This window comes from Canis lupus, chromosome X (assembly GCF_048164855.1).
Source record: "Canis lupus baileyi chromosome X, mCanLup2.hap1, whole genome shotgun sequence".
Classification (NCBI taxonomy): Eukaryota; Metazoa; Chordata; class Mammalia; order Carnivora; family Canidae; genus Canis; species Canis lupus.
In genome coordinates, this window is record NC_132876.1 from 27961001 (window position 1) to 27984409 (window position 23409).

Below are 23409 nucleotides of genomic sequence, written 5' to 3' on the forward strand. Positions count from 1 at the left end.
GAAACTGTCCCTTCCCCTGCGTGTGGGATAAGCCTCAATCCCAGAGCTATTCTGTACCTTTAGTGGTACAGTGTTGTGCCTTCTTCATAAAAGTTGGAAGAGTGGTTAACACAATTTTGATTGTAGAAACCAGCAGAGGCGGGTCTGAGTTTCAGTTCTGTTACTTATTAGCTGTCTCTACTTGGGCAAATTATTGAAACTTTCTGAACCTTACTTTCCTGACCTTAAAACTGGGCTACTAACACTCATCATCATAAGGTGGTTACAGGGATTATTTACGATCTCACATGTGATTTTCACACCCATTTTAGTTTTGTCTCCAATTTCTGTTCTTCCTCTGTGTCATATTCCTCCTTTCTCCATTCCATTGGAATTGGTTTTTGCTCCATTCTAGCTTCTCAGAATATCCCAATTTACCACTTTCCTTTCTGTATTGGTCTCTCTTTTCTGTCCATACACTTTGTATGTGAGTAGATTGCTCTGCCTTTAACACAAGATTAAATGGAGTAGTACTCATTTCTATCAGGATCTCAAACATAGCCCATTCCCTGCAGGGAACTGGGACAGTTCTCTTAGCTTCTTGACCTCTTCATCTGGATTTACTCTGAAATGGAATTACAGCCATTTTTAATTTCCTTTATTTACTCTCTTTGCTGTCCCCTAATTCAAACTCCTAACTCAAAGTTTACTTGATACTCTTACTCATGGAGATTTTTTGGCCAAGTATTGGCTCTAGACCCTAACTTGGACCAGCCCTCAGTAATGATGATGGACATCAACCATGATCTATCCACCATGATGAGTCTTAAGGATTTTGCTGTGATATTTAATACTATTAAGAATGTGGTTTTGGTATTAACATAACCACTTCAATTCACAAAGACAAATTAGAATTATGTGGAGGAGTCATGCCTGACCAGAAGAGGAGGTAGCAACTATTTTCATTGATTTTTAGCATATTCTGACAGATGGCTGTAGCTTCGTATGAGGCTAACTGCCCTTACTGGCTCCAGGCCAATGTGACAGTCAACAGGGTATTTTTACAAAAGAAGAGCCAGGGCCATTGACAGAGGAGATGTTGGCAAAGAATGGAAAGAGAAATTAAATCTATATGACCCATGCTTATTACCAGACTTCTAGAGTAGTGTCTATATTGGGGAAATAAGAAGAAATATTCATTAGTAGTGATGGCAGTGATTTAAATATCCATAGAATAATACTCTTTAAATGTTAACCCATAAATGTAAGTTCTCCAGCAGTAGTTATATTTCTTTGTTATATAGTACTGCTGAAATATACCTAACATTTATAAATAGGATTTTTTCTCTAGTACATTTGCAATGGAAAAATAGATTTAGAGACATAATTTTTTCTTTCAATAATGACTAGAGGAAAAAAAGCTCAGAATGTACATATTCAGTGCTTAGATCCAACAATAGCTCATGCTTTAATCCTTTAACAGCACTGGGGTTAGCAAAATCTATCTTCAGCCACAGATTTAAAGATTCTTTTTAAGACAGGAAAAGACTTCGTAGAACTAATCTATGCCCTATAAATCCTGTTTACTACAGATGAGCAGGAATCAACCAAGCTTTTCAGCCTACACCAAATGATGGATGTGGAATATGTTGAATTTACATGAAGGAGAATTCTGTGGCCTTAAAAAATATATTTTACATATTGAGAGTAAAAATAGATCTATAATAGTCTATTGTGCTTAGGCAGTGAAGAGCAGTATTTTGGAGATTATCGTGATACAGTCTCTAGTCACTTTGGTGGTGGTATTATTTTTAAAAATGCTTTTGATTTGACTATTTTCAGTTTCACTTTCAAAGTACAAGCCATAGGCAAATATAATGTGTTTCATTTTATAAGGGAAGGAAATTTCACCATAGGTGAGATGAAATCTGGTGTTAATATGGAGAAGATTTTTTTAGCAATTCAAATGTGAATCTAAACAGATGTTTTAGGGAATTTTAAAACTGAGTTGATTGGTGAAGTATGTGAGTGTAGCAAACCAAAATTAAATTTTAGAGGAATCTCTGTATCAACCCTTTTGCCTCCCTTCCATCATATATACTTACCTATACTGGGTTGTATATTTAAAATAGAAATATCTGGTTTTGATCAAGAGAGAAACAAGTTCTTAACAACTTCATTGACTACAAAGTTACTTATCCAGTTAATCATAATAAATATTTTCATTGCTATGTCAAGTTAATAGACACTTGTCTGTTATATTTTACTACAAGTATGAAATGTATTTGAGGTAGCAAAGAATGATTTTCCTGTCAATTATTCTCCTTATTTTCTACAGAGGGGTGTGTGTGTGTGTGTGTGTGTGTGTGTGTGTGTGCGCGCGTATGTGTGTATCAAAGACATTCTACTAAACATCTCCCTCTGGGAGAATCCAGCTGGCTCTTTATTAATTCCACAACACAAAAATGTTTGTAGCTTTAAAAGCAAAAGATAAGATCAGGTTAAGTCTTGAGGTCTTTGAAATGTCTCTGCAAGAATTGTGAAAGTGTGTACTGACTATTCCATTTAAAGAACAAAAAAGCTCAAAAAGAATCGCCCCCTTTGGCAAACAGATAAGCAAATAAACAGTAACATCTGCTTCTCCATTCTGTTAATCTTTTTTGGTGTGATATCTGAGGATATAAGAATGTGTATAATGTGAATATTTTAAATGAAAAACAATTCAGTATAAATACTATAATAAATTAATTCTAACATAAATAAGTTTAAACAAATTTTGACAAATATTTGTTGAGTGACCACCATGGACCAGCCAGTGTTCTAGTTGTTGAGGCTACAACAGAGCAAAACAGAAAAAATCTCTGCCTTTATGGAGTTTACATTCTAGTGGGGGATCCAGCCTTTATCCTAAAATTTGATAAATTTGAGGCTAATAATATTGTAGGACTTGGGGTCCTATAGATGTAGTATGGGAGAAGGAGGAGAGGAGTCTTTACCTGCCTTAACTTCCCCACAGCACCTTTCATAGAACTTTCCCTGATCTGTGGGCTCCTAGCATTCTGTGCATGCATCTATGGAGACCTTATTCCATTGTATATGTGTACTCTCCAAAGATTTTATTTACTTGTCTTTATTCCCTGTTGCAACTTGAATGAAGGACTTGTCTTCTTTTTTTTACTTTGATTCTTCAGTGCTTAGCTCATATTGTTTAACGAAATTTTTGTAAGGTATATAAACAGAGTAACTGAGTAGGGTATTACAGATGGAGTAAATTTCTGAAATCAAGAAGAGTAGTCGGTAGAAGCAGACAATGAGTTTTGTATTATTACTTATGCTTTTTCAAACTGTGGCTTAGAGAAGCTGAACAATATGCTACAAGGTCACCAGTTAGTATATAACTGAGCTAGTTCAGTTGAGTGTCTGATTCCAGAGCTCATGATAGCTATGAATAATGGAGAATTTCATAGGTAGACATAAAAACTCAATTATTATTGAATGGATGGAGGAGATGGAAGTGATGGAGGAGATATTGAAAAACTGATACAGGGGCAGCCTGGATGGCTCAGCAGTTTAGCGCTGCCTTCAGCCCAGGGCGTGATCCTGGAGACCTGGGATTGAGTCCCACATCGGGCTCCCTGCATGGAGCCTGCTTCTCCCTTTGCCTGTGTCTCTGCCTCTCCCTCTGTCTCTGTCTCTCATGAATAAATAAATAAAATCTTTAAAGAAAAAGAAAAACTGAGAGAGTGTTTAGTGCAAGAAGACTATAAGCCAAATGATTGGAATACTTACGTCTTAAGAATTCGTGAAGGAAAACTAGCCAGCATTAGTTATTGAGGAGTAATCATGGAAGAAAAGACACAATAGAAAAAATTTCAAGGAGATTGTCATCATGGTTTTCAAATGCTTCAGAGGAGTCAACTAGAATGCGGATGAGAAGAGACCATTCATTCTGTCAATTATAGACTTGTTGACTTTGAAGCAGCCAATTTCAGTGAAGTGATGAGAGTGAAGCTAGACTGCATTGGGTTGGAAGAATTGGTAAGTGGTAAGAAGATGGAAACAGAAGGTAGACTACTCTTCTGAAATGGAATAATTGAGAGGAAGTCTAATTAGGACAAAACTTTGATATGAATTGGAAGGAGGGAAAAAAGTTGGGGAGGGGACTAAATTCAATGTGGAAGTAGACAGTAGTGACCAGGAGAGTGGTGTGGTTTACAGAAAGAAACCAACAGACCAAGTTGGAGATCAAGTTTCCTCACTGGTGAAGAATATGGAACTTAAAGGAATTGTCACATAATACTGAAGAACACAGCATGATCCCGCACAGTGGTAGAGTCTTCCCAGGTTGCCAGGTTTCAACAAGGGCATACAGTTGATGATGCCACCACCATTGGGGAATCATAAATCCCATAGGTGCAAGAAGTTTGCCTTTCCTATTCTTATACTAGAAGGTAGCATTACATGCTTGCACCCTTATTTAAATTTGGCTCAAATATAGGTCCTATTTCCAAGGGCAAGCAGCTATCTCTGGCCAATCCAAGATTATACTTTAGACCTCCTGTCTCCATCTGGCATAACACAAAACACTAGGCAGTCCCCTGTTGCTGATGAAGATACTTAATAGTGACTTATGTACACACAGAGCTTTCATTGACATTATAAAAGCTAACATGATTATTTCTAATTCACCTATCAAAATATCAAGTATAACATAAAAACACAGATATCATTGATTATTTTCTTTTGTGGCATAATATTAGCCTCCAAAGTAAATTGACTTTATTCTGGAAGAAAATATTCACCTTCTGCTATGTCTCCTACATTTCAACTAAAATAATTGTTTTTTTTAATTTATAGCAGAATTATTCTTTCACATTTTGTCATTTACTGTATTGAATAGTATTACTAATTTAGATAATTTTATGGTAACATGACTGGTTGCTTTTTAGTAGATACACTTGCAACTAAATACTTTTCTTATTTGTCATCTTCAAAAGACTCAGATTTTATCTTTTTTTAAATTTTTTAATTTTTATTTTTATTCATGATAGTCATAGAGAGAGGACAGAGAGGCAGAGACACAGGCAGAGGGAGAAGCGGGCTCCATGCCGGGAGCCCGACACGGGACTCGATCCCAGGACTCTGGGATCGCACCCTGGGCCAAAGGCAGGCGCTAAACCGCTGAGCCACCCAGGGATCCCCGAGACTCAGATTTTAGACTATATATTGTATACATGTTCATTATGTCTGTATGCACATGTGGGCACACATGCTTATGTAAGTGTGTATGTGTAATTTTCTGTTGTTCAAAGACCTTTCACTTGTCATCTCATTTTAAACTCTAAACAACCCTGGAGAAATGGACATAACAGAAATTATGCCCAATTTAAAGATAAGGAAACTAGGTCATGGGAAATTTTGCTAATGTGTCTATATGACAGTTTAGAGCAAGAGTTGGAGCTGGAATTCAAGTCCCCATGCAACCAATACAGTATTCTTTGCACTATAACCATTTGTCTCTGGAATATAAAGAACCCAAGTTATCCTTTTCTGTCTTTTAGTGAATATTTATAGTTCAGTTAAATTTCTCTGCCCGGAGACGTAATCTAGGTTTTATTCTATTTATATTAAAATCTTGATGAGCCTAAATGCCCAGAAAACTGGAGGTTCTGGTTAATTGGATTTGGTAGATAGCTTAAGGTTAGATAGAACTTTTAAAAAATTGCCATTCTTGTTGAAAATCACTCTTAAATATGAATCTATTTTCTGTTTTAATCCAAATGATCATAATTTAATCTATTATAATTGAAAATCTTATGTTAAGTCAGGATTGCCATTCTGAACATGGTTTTTAATTGTATAGCATTTTTGATATAGAAAATATTGTAGAGTGAACAAAATGTCTTATGGTCCCAGGATATACTTTATGAATTTTGGGTGGCCTCTTGTGAGTAGCTGAAAAAGCACTGGATTTAGAATTGGAAATCTTGAGTCCAAGGCCAATTCTGCCACTAAATAGCTATGTGACCTTGATAGTGTCCCTTTTTTCCCCTCCACCCTCATTTTCTGCAACAGTCAGGTAAGGGAATAAAGCTAAATGGTATTTGATGTCCTTTCGGCCTTTACTTTTTCTCTGTTATTCTGTAGCTTGCCTTCTTTCATTTGCCCCTCCACTGAAAGAATCCCGCTCAGTTTAGCCTTCCAGTTAGTTGGATTCTAATGAATTGTAAGATTATAGATTCTCAGTGAGGTCCCCTAACTGCTTGAAGTGAAGCAGTCAAGATCCCTTCAAAATTTCCAGTAGACAAGAGGAAATGAGGAAGACACTACACATCCCTGTCTGTCAGGGGGTAATGATAAGGGCAGACAAACATAGTTAGAAAACCAATCTTAGGCCACTACAATACTAATCTGTGAACATATTTTACTCGAGTAGATACACATAGGTGCTCAATAAAAGTTTACTAAGTACATGAATTTAAGAACAAAACCCTTATAGAGACAGGATTCAAGATGCAACACCTTCCAAAGAAGTCTACCTTGTCTTGGGTCATATTGTGAAGTCCCCGATGTTTCAGTATTTTTTTTCAATTTGTCAGTATCTGTATAATTAAGAAATAAATATAACTTTATTTTATGTTTCTTATTCAAAGATGAAAATACAACCTGGATTGGGTTTAAGTTCCAAGCAGCCATTCCTATACTCCGTCATGTGACTTCAGGATGATGGTTTTTTTTCTGAACTGACAATGATGCAGAGAGAAAATAAGTTTAGGTTCAATATTATTTTTGCCAACTATTACATGTATATTTAGAGGTCAGAGAAGTATGTAAAATCATTATGCTCTTGAAGTTGACCTGACCTTGTTTATCTCCTTGTGCTATCCCTGAATAATTAAAGCAAACCAGAGGGTTTCTTTTTTGCACTCTTGAATTCACACTGCAGGGAAGCAGGGAGAGAACATTTCCCTGGAAAGAAGGCCTGGTTTCCACAAATTCTCCTGTGTTCAAGTGAGATTATAGTTTCTAGGCTTTAGAACATGGCACAAAGCTAAATTTGACTGTTTCTTAGGTGACCTAACCTAAGGGGGGTTAATGTTATTTCCATTGCTATGATTATTGTATATTCTGCATATTTTAATCAGTATTTCAGCTTTGGGATTTATGCCTTGTGACAGTTCATGAGAGGTACAATTTGAACAGCAATTTTAACAATTGAAAGTAGAAAATGTTTCCTGTTCCTGGTATCTTACAAAGATTTCCTTGTTTGGTCAGCAGGGGTAAAAGTTGGAGGTAATTTTGGGTGAGTTGTTTGCGCTGTCTGGCCCCAGGGTTCAGGGTGTTTGTTTGGATAATAGACCAATCCCAAGTGCAAATAGCCTCAAGGGAGGAACAGCTGTGAGCTTGGGAGGAAGATAAGATCAGGAGTGACTGGCAAGAAACTCTTTTTCTGCGAGTCTTATAAAGAATGACAGATTCCCTCCCATAGGGATGTTGAATACTTTAGAACTGCATGCTCAAATCAGAGGAATAGTTTTAGACCAATGCTTCTCAACCTCACTGCTATTGGCATTTCAAGCTGGATGATTCCTTGTTATGGGGCTGTCCCATGCTTAATAGAATGTTTAGCAGCATCTCTAGCCTCTTACCCACTAGATGCCAGTAACACTCTCCCCCCCTAGTTGTGACAACCAAACATGTCTCCAGACAATGCCAAATGTCCCTTGTGGGCCATTTCATCCCCAATTGGGAAATGCTGTTTTAGGCTAATGGTGAGGCAAAATCTTTTGTTTCCTTACCTGCACACTTTACTCAACTCCACTTCAGATTCTAGCAGTTTCTTTTTTTTTTTTCCTTTTTTTCCCCTTTCCATCTTCCCTCTTCCTTTCTTCCAAAGCCTTTGTTGGTTGCATTTAAATTCTCCAGTTTATAGTATAATTTGTGTTGGAGACTACTGTTATAAATTGAATGTTTTGATCTCCTCAGAATGCATATTTTGAAAATCAAGATGATGGTATTAAGGTGGGGGCTTTGGGAGGTGATTAGGTTCTGAGGGTGGAGCCCTCATGAATAGAATTAGTGCCCGTATGAAAGAGACCTCTGATTGCTCCCTAGCCCCCTTCCATCACGTAAGGATACAACAAGACCCACTAGATGCCCACAGCAGACTGGATAACAATCTATAGCCCAGAAGAGGCCCTTTACCAGAACCCTACCATGCTGGCACCCTGATCTTGAACCTCTAGCTACCAGAGTGTAAGAAATATATTTCTGTTGTTTATAAACCAACTGAAGTATATAGTATTTTATTACAGCAGCCCTAATGGACTAAAACAACCGCTAAACTAAATCCCTTTAGCTCTAAGGTCTCCTCACCCCTGCCAATTGGTTTCCTTTCATATAGTGGCAACTCCTCATATAATTTTCTCCCCAATTAACTTATCATATCCTGCATTTCTATGTGAGAGTTTTAAGCAAGAGAAATATATTTTTGGCACATTGAGTGTATATCAGTTTGTATATATACTTAATTGGCTCATTTTCTGGGAATGCAAAAATCTAGAAGAAAGCAGTGTATCGCTGCTATTTGGATCATCTCTAGACAAGGGAGCCCCAAGTGACCTCCAAAGCCACTAAAAAATGATCCTTTACCCTGGCATATATAGCCCTATCTCTATCTATCTATTTATCTATCTATCTATCTATCTATCTATCTATCTATCTATCTATCATCTATCTAAAATTTCCTTTCTTATTCTATTCCTTTTTCTTCTATATTCTTCATTCTTCCTATGTTCACTCTTTGTTCTCTCTCTCCTGCATTTACTTTAGATGTATACTACTTTGGGGCATTTCCTAGATCTTCCAATATTGTTCTTTGCTGAAAAGATTACCAGGACACAGGAGCCTGAAAGAAAATGACACATTTGGGAAACCAAACATGACAGCATGGCCAGTGCTTAGGGGTCATGGGAGACAATGGCAGTAGTAAGGTGGAGAGGCCTGCAGAGAGGCCAGATCATGAAGGACCTTATAAAGTAGTACAGCTTCATTTCAAAAATAGGAAAAACACAAAAGAGAAAAGTAACTACAAATTCCTCTACACAAAGATAGTTACTATGAAGATTTCTATGTTTTCTTCTAGATCAGATCTCTGTAGAGTAGGGATTTAGAGCTGGAGTTGTTTTTGTTTTTGTGTGGGAGATGATAGCACACAAATGTGGCTGCACTGTATATATGAGTTATGTTTTTCCCTCGACATGGAAAATTGTTTATTGCCTTAAAATTATTCGATTAATGGGAACAGAAATGCTTGAAAACTAAATTAAGTAAAAATGAGGTTTAAAAATGATACAGGATAATCTCACAGGGAAAGAAAAGGGCAGTGAGTACAACCATGCCTAAAGAGAGATGGACCTTTCTCCATTGTTCTATTGCTTTCTGGAACCACGTGATGTTTCATCACTATTTCTTTCTGCACATATTCCCTCTTCTCAGGCTTCATTTTCAGTAGGATTTGTTTATCTGTTCCCCCATCATGTTGTAACTCCAGCTCTGGCTCAACATGACTTTGTACTTTGGCTCCCTAGATGAGTGGGTTTCTGTGTCTAGATTTCTGAGAGAGGGAGAGAATATGATTGTCTCCAAGGTTCACTGTTCAATTCTGCTCCAATTAACTATGGCTGCAGGCAATCCAGAGTGGGATGGGGGCAATCATGGATAAGGGTGCTCTGCTGAGAGACAGTGATCAGCATAGTATGCTCCTGTGGTTTAAAATTCTTAATATAACTTCGCAATATTCCATGGAATAAATATACTAGGATCCTTCCATATTTTGAATCTGCTCTTGTAGTCAGTGGATGAGTAAGGAAATTGAGGATCCTAGGTAGGAAGGTTTTACAGGAGAAGATTGGAAGTGTCAGACATCATTTTCACTCACACTTTGCATTAGCCACAACTCAGTCACATGACCATGGAAATGGTGACTGGAAAATGTAGTCTGAGTGCCCAGGAAAAAGGAGAACATGAGTGCTGGTGAGGAGCAGACAGTTTCTGCCTCAGACCACTTCTTTGATTTTGAGGTTGCTATTTCACAGGACAGCCATGCCTTTTGTCAGTCAGTCCCTCAGAGAAATGTTAGACTAGATAGGTTAAAGGACTGATTGGAGTGGCATTTCTTACTTTATGTCTTATTAAGCATTTTTGCCTTTAATGTACATGTATGAGTAAGACTTACAAACCAGTGAAAGCTACTGTAAGGCAAATATTGATCAACACCCTTCAAAAGGTGTATTAGAATGATAATCTATATTTTCAACCTGAAGAGCTTACTGGGAAATGTTTAGGTTCTCTCCTTATTGTACTCCTTTGTAAGTATTTTGAAACTCTCTCTTTTTTAATGATTTTACTTATTTATCTGTCAGAGAGATAAGAGAGCCAGAGAGCACAAGTGGGAGGAATGGCAGAGGGAGAGGGAAATGCAGGCCCCCCCACTGAGCAGGGAGCCTGATGCTGGGCTTGATCCCAGGACCCTAGGATCATGATCTGAGCTAAAGGCAGACACTTTAACCAACTGAGCCACCCAGGCACCCCTGAAACACTCTTTCCTTAAAATCAGGTGTCTTTGCTAGTAGATTACAATTCAACTAAAACAAATCATGCAGAAATGTATGCCATGTCGACTGGCTCATAAAATAAATGAGGAAGATGCATATCTATAGAAAATGAGGATGAATAAAAAAGTAATCCGAATATATAATACTCGGGCAGCTCGGGTGGCTCAGTGGTTTAGCTCTGCCTTCAGCCCAGGGCATGATCCTGGAGACCCAGGATCGAGTCCCACGTTAGGCTCCCTGCATGGAGCCTGCTTCTTCCTCTGCCTGTGTCTCTGCTTCTCTCTCTCTCTCTCTCTCTCTCTCCCTCTCTGTGTCTCTCATGAATAAATAAATACAATCTTTAAAAATATATATTAAAAAAACAAATATATAATACTCTGCCCACTACCCGCTTCTCTAAAAAGAAAAATAAATAAGCCAAGTAACCAGTGAAACCAATTCTATAAAACCAGCAGGTTGCTCTGATAAGTAAAATTAGAAATGGACTTTCAGTTTTTGTAAAGAGAAATATAATTTAATTTCTTTACAAAGAAAATTTGGGATCTGGTTTAATTTTAAACATGGACTCAAATTCTGCCTGGGTCACATGTTTATTCCCATTTAAAATGGTCCCTGTTGGGAGATGAACTATTGAAAACTCTGGCACAGCATTCCACTATTCCTTTGTGGAAATGATGTATACAATCATAAAAGGATTGAAAATCTCACCCACCAATAGCTTTCTAAATTTTTTCTAGTTTGAAGAGAGATTACAGTGTTCACAGCATACCTTAGGAACTAAATTATTATTAAGTATAAAGAAAATGAAAAATTGGTAAAGCTTACAGATCTAAGTAAATAATTTTTATGTATTGGTCTGAGCCTTTTAATATAGGAACATTTACATTAATAGAAAATATTAATTTGATATTTACCCCTCAACCAGTGTAGAGTTTTTTAATAATAATTTTTTAAATTAAAGTTATACCTACAGAGCATGAATCTAACTTGGAAAATGAGAATGAGAATATGTCTTGAAAGGGCATTATTATAAAATAGAGGATGATTGTTTAATTTACTTCTGGGTCTACTAAAGCAAGTTGATCAAACAGAATATGTAATATTTTCTTTCTCCAGCTTTTATGTATCGGTGCCAGTACACCTACCTCGAGCTTATCTCTGCATATCCTGTTATAGAAATGTTTAATTTATATAGGAAAGTCCAATACACTATTATGTGAAAGATGTTCTGATATCTCTTATACTCTAAAAGGGAAGACATGGCAATTAGCTCATTAGCTCACTGTGTACCCTTCTGATACCACTTTGTCATTTCTGTAAATTTAAGAGTTGAAACAAATATTTCTATAAAAACATCTTCAGTGGAATATTAAACTTATGTATACTCACTTTGAAAATGCCACATAATCATGTGAATTAAGAAGATTTTGTTATCTTAGTGATTAACATTATGAGTGATATCAGTGATATCATGAGTTAATGTGTGCACAGTGGTAAAGTAAATGGATTTTATTGTTTGTGCATGAATTTAAAAATATTTATTGAGCACCTTCTATTTGCTAGGTACTGTTCTAGATGCTGAGGATACAGCCATAAACAAGACAGAGATTCCTACTCTCATGTAGCTTATGTCTAGTAATCAACAAAACTGAAGTAGATCCCCAGCTCTGTCACTTATCAGTTGTGTGACCTTGGGAAATTTATTTGACATTAATAGCTGATTCGCAGCCTCCTAAACTATAAAATATGGATAATATCATCTTCCTTAATAGGGTTATTGTGAGGATTCAATGAGAAAGAAGCACAAAGTATTTCACCAGAGTGCCTAGCACATAGATGTGGTTTAGTATATAGTCATTGCTGTTGCCATTATTATTAGCAGCAATTATTTTTAATTATTAGTATTTTTATTAACAATAATTCTTTCATTACCCAAATGTCTTACAAAAAGAGATGAAATATGAATCAACTATTTCTTTGACTTCTTTTAGATTATGTGAAAACAAAATGAAACCTTATAGTTGTCCTTTTACATTCAATAAACCAAGAGATATTTGCTCACAAGTGAAACTTATTTTAGAGTTCCCAAGCCTCATTCATTCTGCACAGTGAATCAAGAACCTTTCAAAAGAAGGGAAGGCATTATACAAATCAATATATATTCATTGAGTACCTTTGAAGTATGAGAAAACATACCTAGAAATTAAGACTTAGTCCCTGCTCTCAAGGAATATATAATACAGGCAGGGTGGATATTCTGATAAGAAGAGTGAGAATAGGGATCCCTGAGTGGCTCAGCGGTTTAGCGCCTGCTTTTGGCCCAAGGCGTGATCCTGGAGTGCCAGGATCAAGTCAGTCTCACATTGGGCTCCCTGCATGGAGCCTGCTTCTCCCTCTGCCTATGTCTCTGCCTCTCTCTCTCTCTCTGTGTCTCTCATGAATAAATAAATAAATAAAATCTTTATTTAAAAAAGAGTGACAATAATAGCCACAAAAAGATTTTTAAAAAAGCTCTCTCATTAGCTACCAGTCTAGACCATAGAGTATTGCCATTCAAGGATAAATTATAGAACCAATGCTTAAGCCTAGAAAAATTAAGGATTAGATACGTATCCTGAAACTCTTTAAAAAGAAAAAAAGCTCCTAAAAATTATGAACAACATGGATAGAGTTTAAATTTTTTTTAATAAACACTTAGCATGTAATATTTGGAGGGGATATATGGGCAGGGTGGCTTAAAATTTGGAAGAAAGAACCCTTGAGCAAGTAAAATGAAATCCTCTTATGTAGCTATTAGTGGAGAAATACAGTTTGTTACCCCAGGATGTTGTCCATGCTGGTAATTCCATTGAGTTTCAAGAAGAGTTTGGATAAATACTCTTTGGGGAAGTATTTATCCTTAAAAAGGAGTATCAGGAATGGCTACAAAAGACAAACTACAGATGTTGACGTTGATAACCTTGACTAGTAACCACACTTTTCTGCAAAATAACACTGGGTATTCTTGTCAGAGAAGAAAATCAGAATGGCATTAAAAAAAAATTTGGAGGCATAAGAATAAACACCTACAAATAAACATTTCTCCAAAGATGATATAAAAACAACCAACAAGCCTATGAAAAGATACTCTGCATCACCAGTCAGCAGAGGAATGCAAACCAAAAGCACAATGAAATGTCACTTCACACCCATTAGGATGGCAACTATCAAAAAAAGAGGAAGTAACAGGTGTTAGCAAAGATGCAGAGAAAATGGAGCCCCTGTGTACTATTGATGGGATTGTAAAATGATGCAACTGCTATGGAAAATGATATGGAGATCTCTCAAAAAAATAAAAAATAGACGTGTTGTATGATCCAGCAATCCCATTTTTGGGCATATGCTCAAAAGAATTGAAAACAGGATCTAAAGACATATTTGCACACCCATGTTCATAGCAGCATTATTCACAATAGATAAGAAGTGGAAGCAGCCCAAATATAAGTGGATAGATGAATGGATAAAGAAAGTGTGGTATATACATATAACAATATTATTCAGCCTTGAAAAGGAAAGAAAACCTGTCCTATGCTACACATGAGGTACCTTTGGGACTTTATGCTAGGTGAAATAAACTATAAAAAGACAACTACTATATGATTCCACATATATGAGGTATATAAACTAGTCCAATTCATAGAAAGAGAAAGTAATGTGGTGTTTCCCAGGGGCTGAGGGAAGGGGGGGAAAGAGATTGTTTAATGGGTATAGAGTTTCATAATTGCAAGATGAAAAAATTTCTGGAGATCTGTTTCAGAACAATGTGAATAAACACTACTGAATTGTATCCTTAAAAATAGCTAGGAGTGGTGCACCAGGTTGGTTCAGTCGGTAGAGCATGCAACTCTTGATCTCAAGGTCATGAGTTCAAGCCCCGTGGTGGGTGTGGGGCCCACTAAAAACGAAAAATAAAAATAAATAAGATGGTGGATTTTATATTTTGTTGGTTTTTTAATCAAACTATTAAAAACGCATTTAATAATTTTTGAAAAGGAATAAATGCCTAAATGCCACCTTTCTATCTGAATGTGACTTGGTCATAATAATTTTGACTCAAGGCTTTCTCATTGCAGTCTTCAGTTTTATTTTATTTTTTTTAAATCACCCTCAGCTGTGAACTGGAAATAAGTTGAATGCCTTCTTCTGGGTATAAAAATGAGTCAAATGCTTATAGCTAAGGGAATACAGGTTTAGATATTCGTCTCATAAGCATGTTTACAAGATGTAAAAGAAAAAAATTCATTGGTTATTTATGCATCTGTTGTTAGAAAGCTGTAGATTTCTGTCTATTTCCTATAGAATTTTAAGTGCTACATTAAATCACATTATTTAGTGCTAACAGATACCCTCAGAATTATGTAGCAAGAGGGGTTTGAAAAGAGAGAGTACATTTTCCCTTTTTTTATAGATGATTTAAAAATCCTTACAGGAGCATTTATGATATTCCCACTTACCACCACTGGGTCTCATCAGTCTTCAAGATATTTTTTTTTTCAATTTCCTTATATGCCCATTTCCTTTTGGCAATATCTTGCTTTTCCTTTTTAAATTTGAACTTGAATATTAAAACAGATGCAAAGGAGAGTACTACTTACACATAAACTCTTGAACTGCATTTTTATCATTTTCTCTGTGCAAAAAACCCAATTGTATGAAATTGATAGCAACATTTTAGTATATCCTCAGGTCCCCAGGGAAAAGCAATGTGCTTAGACAGATGATCTGATTTTATGAGCACATAGCTGAAGTCTAGCACTGCGCATTTGTCTTTATGCTCCTACTTTTTTCAGGGACTATGAAAACACATTTAGGCAGTAGTTTCACTTTCCAACAATGGCCTGCAAAGCCTTTGACAATACATAGCATTTGCAGTGCTGTTTTTCATGATGCACATCAAAGTATAGATCACTTGAGCATAGAATCTTAATCTCAGCTTGTTAATAAGAAAACAGGAACCTAGTATATGAACTCATTTTATTATCTCCCCTCACTGAGGACTGTGATTTGGATTCCACTCAAATATGAATTAGTTTAAATGTTGCTCTGCTGCGACTGCTGAATTTATTCATTATGCTGTAATATTTTACTTATGAAACTGCATTTGGAAATCCTTTGGTGTATATCACAATGAAATTACAGTGCTCAGGGATATTGATTATTGCTTGTAATTGCCATCATAATAGCCAACAATTCTCTGTCTTTCTTTGTCTTTCTTCTCGCCCTTAATGATATACCAAACCAAATCAATATCCAACATATGGAGCCACTTACATTGTCTCGAAAATCCAATTGTTCTCCTTCATAAATATGAAAGGATCGAAGATTTTATCTCCAATCGCTGGGGAAAAAAAGCGTTCCATACTGCTGGGTTTCCCTTTTATCCCACAGGAACATATCAGGGTGTCGCTGCAGGACTGGATATACATAAGTGACATTTTGTCACCTCCAGAGTAACCACTAGGTAGTGGTGAGGAGATGAAAAGACTATGCCACTCTGCTGTCTATAAAGTGCTACATGTCTTGCTCGCTAGTAAGTTAGATATCCAAAGGGGAAAATGTAGGCTGTGAGAGCTAACCAGACTGTAAAGAAGAAATTTACCTCCTTGTGAATGGAAAAGACTGTTTCAGGGACTAAAGAGCAAGTACAATTTAATGGAAGGAGCATAACACTGTGAGTCCTTTTTTCAGTGTATTTATTCTTATTTCTACTATATGCTGTTTCTTCATTCTGGGGATACGTTAGGTGCCTTTAGAAGTAGCAATAACTCCTTTACCTTCTTTTTTTAAAAGATTTTATTTATTTATTCATGAAAGACACACACACACACACACACAGAGGCAGAGACACAGGCAGAGGGAGAAGCAGGCTCCATGCAGGGAGCCCGACTGGGACTCCAGGATCACGCCCTGGGCCTAAGGCAGGTGCCAAACCGCTGAGCCGCCCAGGGATCCCCCTCCTTTACCTTCTTAATAACAAAAGGGTAGCTTCACTGTAATGCTTCCCCATTCATCCAAAATAGTTAAGATGGTCTTTCAAACAGTAAGATGGTTCTTACTATAAGAACATGTGCCATAACAGAAGAATAGACATGGTATTATGTAGGACTGCTTGAATGGATTGCGTTTGTTTAGCCTGGACCAGTTAACCCAGGAGATTAGAACCAGGTAGTAGTTCGGTGACGACTGACTGGCAGGTTGACTAGGGCAGTGGAAAGACACTATTTGGAAGTTCCTGATTCCAAGTTCATTTATGTCATTAAGTACTTCTGTTACTTTCAGGTAGTCCATTTCATTTTCTGGGCCTCAGTTTCCCTAACTGCAAAATCAGAGTGTTGTGCTGTTAGATAATTATGGAGATCCCTTCCAACTCTGTGATTCTATAGCCATCATTTTCGTGTTGGTCACTGTTCCCAAGGGAAACGGTAAAAGTGGCTCGGTTCAGTATTACCCACATGCTTCTTCTGTGCCCTAACCAGGTCTGCATTCCTATCTTCATGCGTCCACTACCTGCATCACCCTAGTGCAGTGCCCTGTAGTGTAGAGGTTATGAGCAGGGGCTCCAGACCCAGCCTACTTATGTCTGAAACTCACCTTTCCCAAGTACTAGCTGTGCAACCACGAACAACTTAACCTCTCTGTGCGTTGGCTTTCTGATCTGTAAATGGACATACTTATTTCAGGGGAGATATTTATTTCAGATACTTATTTGTCGTGAAGGTTAAATGGTATAATAGTTATTCATTATTTAGGACTATGCCCGACACAAGTAAGCACTTAATGAATGTTAACCTCTTATTACCATTATCATGATAACCACTCTGATTCCCACTTTATTCCTAACTAAAAACCTCTTTTGGTCTCTGTGTTATCATCTATAAGATTGGAATAATAACTGCTGCACATAAAGTACCTTGGTGCCTGGCCTTTTAGGTATTCAGTAGATCATGTTCACCTAAATAGAACCACTGTGCATGCAGTTGATGTTAAGCAGTGCATTTTTTCAATTGTCCCACCTCCCATCTTTTTTATACTTGTTACAAAAGCAATAGAAGCTCAAGGCAGAAAATTTCAAGAAAAAAAAAAATACCCCTACTATATCAAAGATAACGCAGGTTACTATTTTTCCATGACCATATATAATTTTTTTTATTTTAAAAATTGTATCCTGGTGCACTTGCATGGTTCAGTCAGTTAAGTGTCTGCCATTGGCTCAGGTCAGTCATGATCTCAGGGTCCTGGGATAGGGCCCCTGCTCAACAGGGAGTTGGCTTCTCCCTTTCCTTCTGTACACACACTCTCTCTCTCAAATAAATAACTAAATAAAATCTTTAAAAAATCTTTAAAAATCTATTGCCCATACTATTCTGAAGCCTACCTTTCTTCACTTGGTGATATCTTTAAACACTTCCTGGTGAATAGATAGTATTTTACGGTACAATTTGTAATGGTTGTATAGTATTCTACTATGCATTCATAAAATAATTTAGTTAACCACGTACCTAATATTGAGCACTTGGGTGTTTATTTTGTGCTATTAAACGTAACACTGCAATGAACTACTTGTTATATATATTGTCAGACACATCATTTCCTAAGGATAAATACTGTAGGCATAATTATTCGGCAAAGGATATGCATATTTGAAGTCTTCTGATACTAATGCCAAATCGCCCTCTGGAAAGGCTTGTGAATGTGTACTACTCTCAGCAACCCTGTCCTTTAAATAACCTTTACCTTCATTATAATAAAGCAAAATCCTCTAATGTGGAGATTTTTCATTAACTGGCAGGTTAGACAGTTGGTTTTTCCTTTAAACACATATGCTTTTGTTCTTTAAATGTGGAAGTTGGAAATCAGCCTTAAAAAGTCTTAATGATTTATACATTTGGTCGTATGTGACAAGGTGACGTTGGCTCTCTATTTAGTGAAGGGGTTTTGTGTTGTCTTACATTAAAATGTAGCACCAGAATGTGTCTTGCTTAGCAGTTCATTTTACTGCTACAGGCGGCACAGTAGAGAGGCTAAGATTAAGGATTTTGGACCCAGAGGGACCCGGGTTCCTATTCTCGCTCTGTCATTCACGTACTAGGAGAATGTAAACAAGTTTTTTAAATGTCTTTAGGTCTCTGTTTCCTTAAATGCACAATGAGAATAATAATACAGCCATTTCATATGAGTAAAAACTAGCTAAGATTATTTTTTCAACACAATGCATGGCACATAGCACTCAGGAGTGTAAAGCATATGCACAAAAACATACTTTAATGTATTTGGTTTTGGCGGGTCCCTCCATGTTTATAAATCAGTACTGTTTAGGAAATATCCATATTACAATAGTCATGAGCAATCAATAATCATCCTACTATAGTGATTCAAACATGACAACAGCATGAAATTCTAGAACAGGCAAAACTAATTCATGGTAGAAAAAAATGCTAAATCCTGGTAACCTGGGGCAAGTGGGGTAGGGATTTACTTAGGCAGGAGGAGGAACCTTCCTGGGGTTATGGGAATGTTCTATATCTTGATAAGGGTTTATGTTGCACAGATGATTGCATTTGTCAAATCTCAGTAAATGTATATTCAAATTTGTGCATTTCATCATGTATAATTTTTTATTGAAATATACTTACATATAACATTGCATAAATTTAAGGTGTACAATGTTGATTTGATACATTTATATATGACAATATGATTGCCATTGTAGCATTAGTTAACACCTTTACGATGTCACATAATTATCATTTCTTTTTTGTGGTGGGAATAAGATCTCTATTAGCAAGCTTGAAGATTATAATACAATACCGTTGTCTATAATGACTATACTGCACATTAGATCTTCAGAACTTACTTATCTACTAGTTGCAAGTTTATACCCTTAAACATTTCTCCTATTCTCTGGCCTCTCAGGCCCTGGTTAGCGCCATTCTGTTCTCTGTTTTTATGAGTTCTTGGATGGATCTTGAGGGCATTATGCTAAGGGAGATAAGCCAGACAGAGAAAGACAAATACAGTATGATACCACTTATATGTGGAATCTAAGAGAGTTCAACTCATCATGTATAAATTTTACATTTAAAATCTGTAAAAAAGTATTGAACTCTAGGGAACATGCAAGTTGAACTGTATGTATGAAGGGAAGTATAGTGATATATGCAATTTACTTTGAAATGCTTGAAAACTAAGATGGAATGATGGACCAAGACAGGAATGGAAAGATGGAGAAATATGTGATGAACTTAGTATAGTGGTGGTGTGTTAACTGTAGTGTCTAGTTGGTAAATATATGTGAGTTTATATAAAATTATTTCAACTTGACTGTATGTTTGACAACTTTTATAATAGAATATTGCTTGAAAATATGTCTGTGAAAGCGAATCTCTAAATAAAAACAGTGGTTTCTAGGCCATTCAGATTTTAAAAATGCTTGATGATAACTTCTCTTGTTTCTGTTTTTGAATCAATGCTCGAGTGTCATATTTAACGAAAAAGGAGCATGTAGGGAATGACATCAAAGGTGGAATGTCACCACACAAGAGTGTGCACAACTCACTAGCCAGCAAGCTAGGGAACATAAGACCTCTTTCTGCCTCCTGGAGGCCTGAGTGAGAAAACAAAAGGAAGCCATCAAAGATAATTTGGAGTTGAACCTAGGTATAGGAAAATTTTGCTGAGACTCTGCCAGTTTTCCTGAGCTTCATCAAAGTGAGGCTGTTGGAAATAAGTGAGATTTGTGTTTTCTGTACCAACTGGCTTTGGTTTTTATAGCTCGAACCTTGGTGTCCTTTTCGCAGGCATTTCCTGTTTAAACATGGATCTGGTTCCTCGGCTATCTTCAGTGCGGCCAGCCAGAACTACCCTCTGACATCCAACACCGTGTACTCGCCGCCTCCACGGCCGCTTCCTCGGAGCACCTTTTCCAGACCTGCCTTTACCTTTAACAAACCTTACAGGTGCTGCAACTGGAAGTGCACAGCCTTGAGTGCCACTGCGATCACCGTGACTTTGGCCTTGTTACTAGCCTATGTGATCGGTAAGGCCTTTATTCCATGCCTGTTTTCTTCTTAATCAAAGCCTTGTTTTGCTTCTGGCGGGGGTGGGGGGGTTGGGGGGTGGCGGTTCTGTCTTAACTCTGGGACCTAAAATTTGAACCGAGGCTTAGTATTATAAATTCGTAATGAAGTTTTTTTTTCACTTCGTAACCTTAAATACTGCTAAAGAGAGTAAGGAATGCTCTTTGAGAAGAAATATTTTTACTACTAACGCAGTCTTATTGATTGCAATTACTGTAGTTAACCATTTTCCCTTCAATTAAAAGGTTGTTATGGTTTTCTCATTAGAAGTCATAAGTACCAATCTACAATAGCTTCTTAAATTATAGTTAAACAATAATACTACTACCAGATTTTCAGGTAGCAATTTCATTAAAGTAGTAGTAGTTATTTGGAAGCTATCAGAAAATCCAGTGTATAATTTCTCCCCAAGAATTCAGTTTTATACTGGGATTTATATATATATATATTTACAAGGTAAATGGCTATGGAATTGTATGGATACTATGTTTGGGGAGGTAAAGGAGAAAACAGTTGTGAAGCACTCTTTACACACATTAAAGAAAAATATTGTTCTGGAGTCACTCTGATTAAAGTCACCCTCACTTGATAGCAAATTGTATTGATTTTTCTGGATGGCATTTTATTTTGACTGAACATTAATTTCCTTGCTCGAGTGGTTCTGCAGTCTAAAATGTAAATTAACTTAAGAAACATGTACTTTGTAGAAGCACTATTCTAGAATGAATAGAATATCATGGTAGAAAAAAAATTCTATCCAGATATGGCACTTGTAACTTCTTTTCAGATTTAACCCTGTTTCCTAATTGAAGCAGAATCACCCATGAAGATACAATGAATATGATTCTGAGAAGTAGATTAAAACCGATTTAAATGTTCTTATAATTATAAATAATAAGGGAAGTTTAGTATATTCTGATTTATTCAAATTATGAACAACAAGAAAGTTTCCATAACCAGTTTTATGGGAGTCGTAGAATAGGGGATGCTAAGTTAATAGATTTATTTTGTAGGGAAGTCACTGATAATGTCAACAGTATAGGATCATAGCCTATATTGGTGTTCATGATTATCTCCTTTATATTTTTATTGTACAATCTGAATACATTTGAACAATGCTTCTATTAAATGTGGATAACATTACCTATAATATCGAAAATATGTCTTTCATCTCAGACATTTTAGGATAACACAACATGTATGTTTATTTGGTTTGTAAGAGCCTCTAATGATAAATAATGCTGAAGGAACAAAGGTAGGGCCTGAGAAAGTACTGCAATACAAACACAGTTTTACTATGGAATCATTCAAAACAAGGAGTAATTCTTCTGCTAACTTTTACCATATATAGAGATAGATAATGTTTTAAATAAAAGACTTAAGCCCCGGTATAAACAAAGCTACATAATGGCAAGCTCTTTATTAATAGGTTTATATGATGTTTAGGTCTATGTTCCCATTTAAGTTTATTATAATGGCCACTCTGGTATCAAAAATTCTATTATGTACTCTAAGCCTTGTTTAATTAGTTTATATATTCATTTTATAAGTAAAAATAGAACATTTCAGTCATTTATAAGTTTGGCCTTTTTTGTAGGGTGAACATTGGCATATGATTTATACAGGAGAGTAAGGCAATATGATGTGGTTGTTATGAACATAGATTTTTAGACCTCTGCCCCTTATTAGGCATGGTACCTGTGGGAAATTATTTAACCTTTTAAGGCCTCCATTTCCTCATATGTTAAATGGGACTATAACATAGAGTTGTTATGAGAATTAAATGAGTTAATATAACTAAAGAACTTGGAATAGTACCCAAAACATAGTAAGTATACTATAAATGTTAAATATTATTCCTGTTATTGTTATCTTCAGTCTCTTTATAACTATTATTCACTATTAAAACTCAGTGGTTCTCAGAATTAACCATTTTGTTCACAGCTGTATCCAAGTGCCAAGTTCAGTGCCTGGCACATAGCAATCCTATCAGGAAAACTTGTCGACAAAAACGACTAATGGCTGGGCCACCTATGTGGCTCAGTTGATTAAGCATCTGCTTTCTGCTCAGATCATGATCCCAGGGTCCTGGGGTGGACCTCACATAGGGCTCCCTGCTCAGCAGGGAGTCTGCTTCTCCTCTGCCTCTGCCATTCCCCCTGCTTTTTGCTCTCTCACTCACTCTCTCTTTCTCTCTTTCAAATAAATAAATAAAATCTTTTTATAAAAAATCTGACTAATGCTAAGCATTTTGCTTGTATTAGCTCATTTAATTCTGACAACAATTCTTATGGGCAGGTATCAGTATTATATATAGTATAGAAATGAGTAAACTGAGGCACGGCAAAGATAGTTCCTATGAGGTCATACTGAAATTAAGAGCTCATATCACTGAGAAGTAGGGATTCTGAGCTTTAAGCCAGAGTAGACTGACTCCAGAACACATGCTCTTCGGCCCTAGATCTTGCTGCCCGGCACTCTAGCCCTGCAGGAAACTCCACAGCTCTCTGACTTCTTGGTCTACTAAATAAATCAACCAATTTTTTCCTTATTAAATTACAAAGTGAATTACATTTACCAGGTCATCCACTGTAAGGTATGTGCAAATAAGCTTTATTGTTTGGTGAGAGATATCCATTGAAATCATTTACTGTGAGATTTGTGTAGATGTAGAAATATCAGGCTAAATGCTATATATC

General features: G+C 36.5%; 1 protein-coding gene across 3 annotated transcripts in view; it reads left to right on the top strand.

Annotated features, from left to right (window-relative positions):
* TENM1 (teneurin transmembrane protein 1) overlaps positions 1 to 23409 on the top strand; it is a 795125-nt gene that overhangs the window by 463473 nt on the left and 308243 nt on the right. For all 3 annotated transcript variants that reach the window (XM_072816870.1, XM_072816872.1, XM_072816871.1), the window contains one exon: positions 20432 to 20670. In XM_072816870.1, the coding sequence (XP_072672971.1) occupies positions 20432 to 20670 (239 nt within the window). The remainder of the gene's footprint in view (positions 1 to 20431; positions 20671 to 23409) is intronic.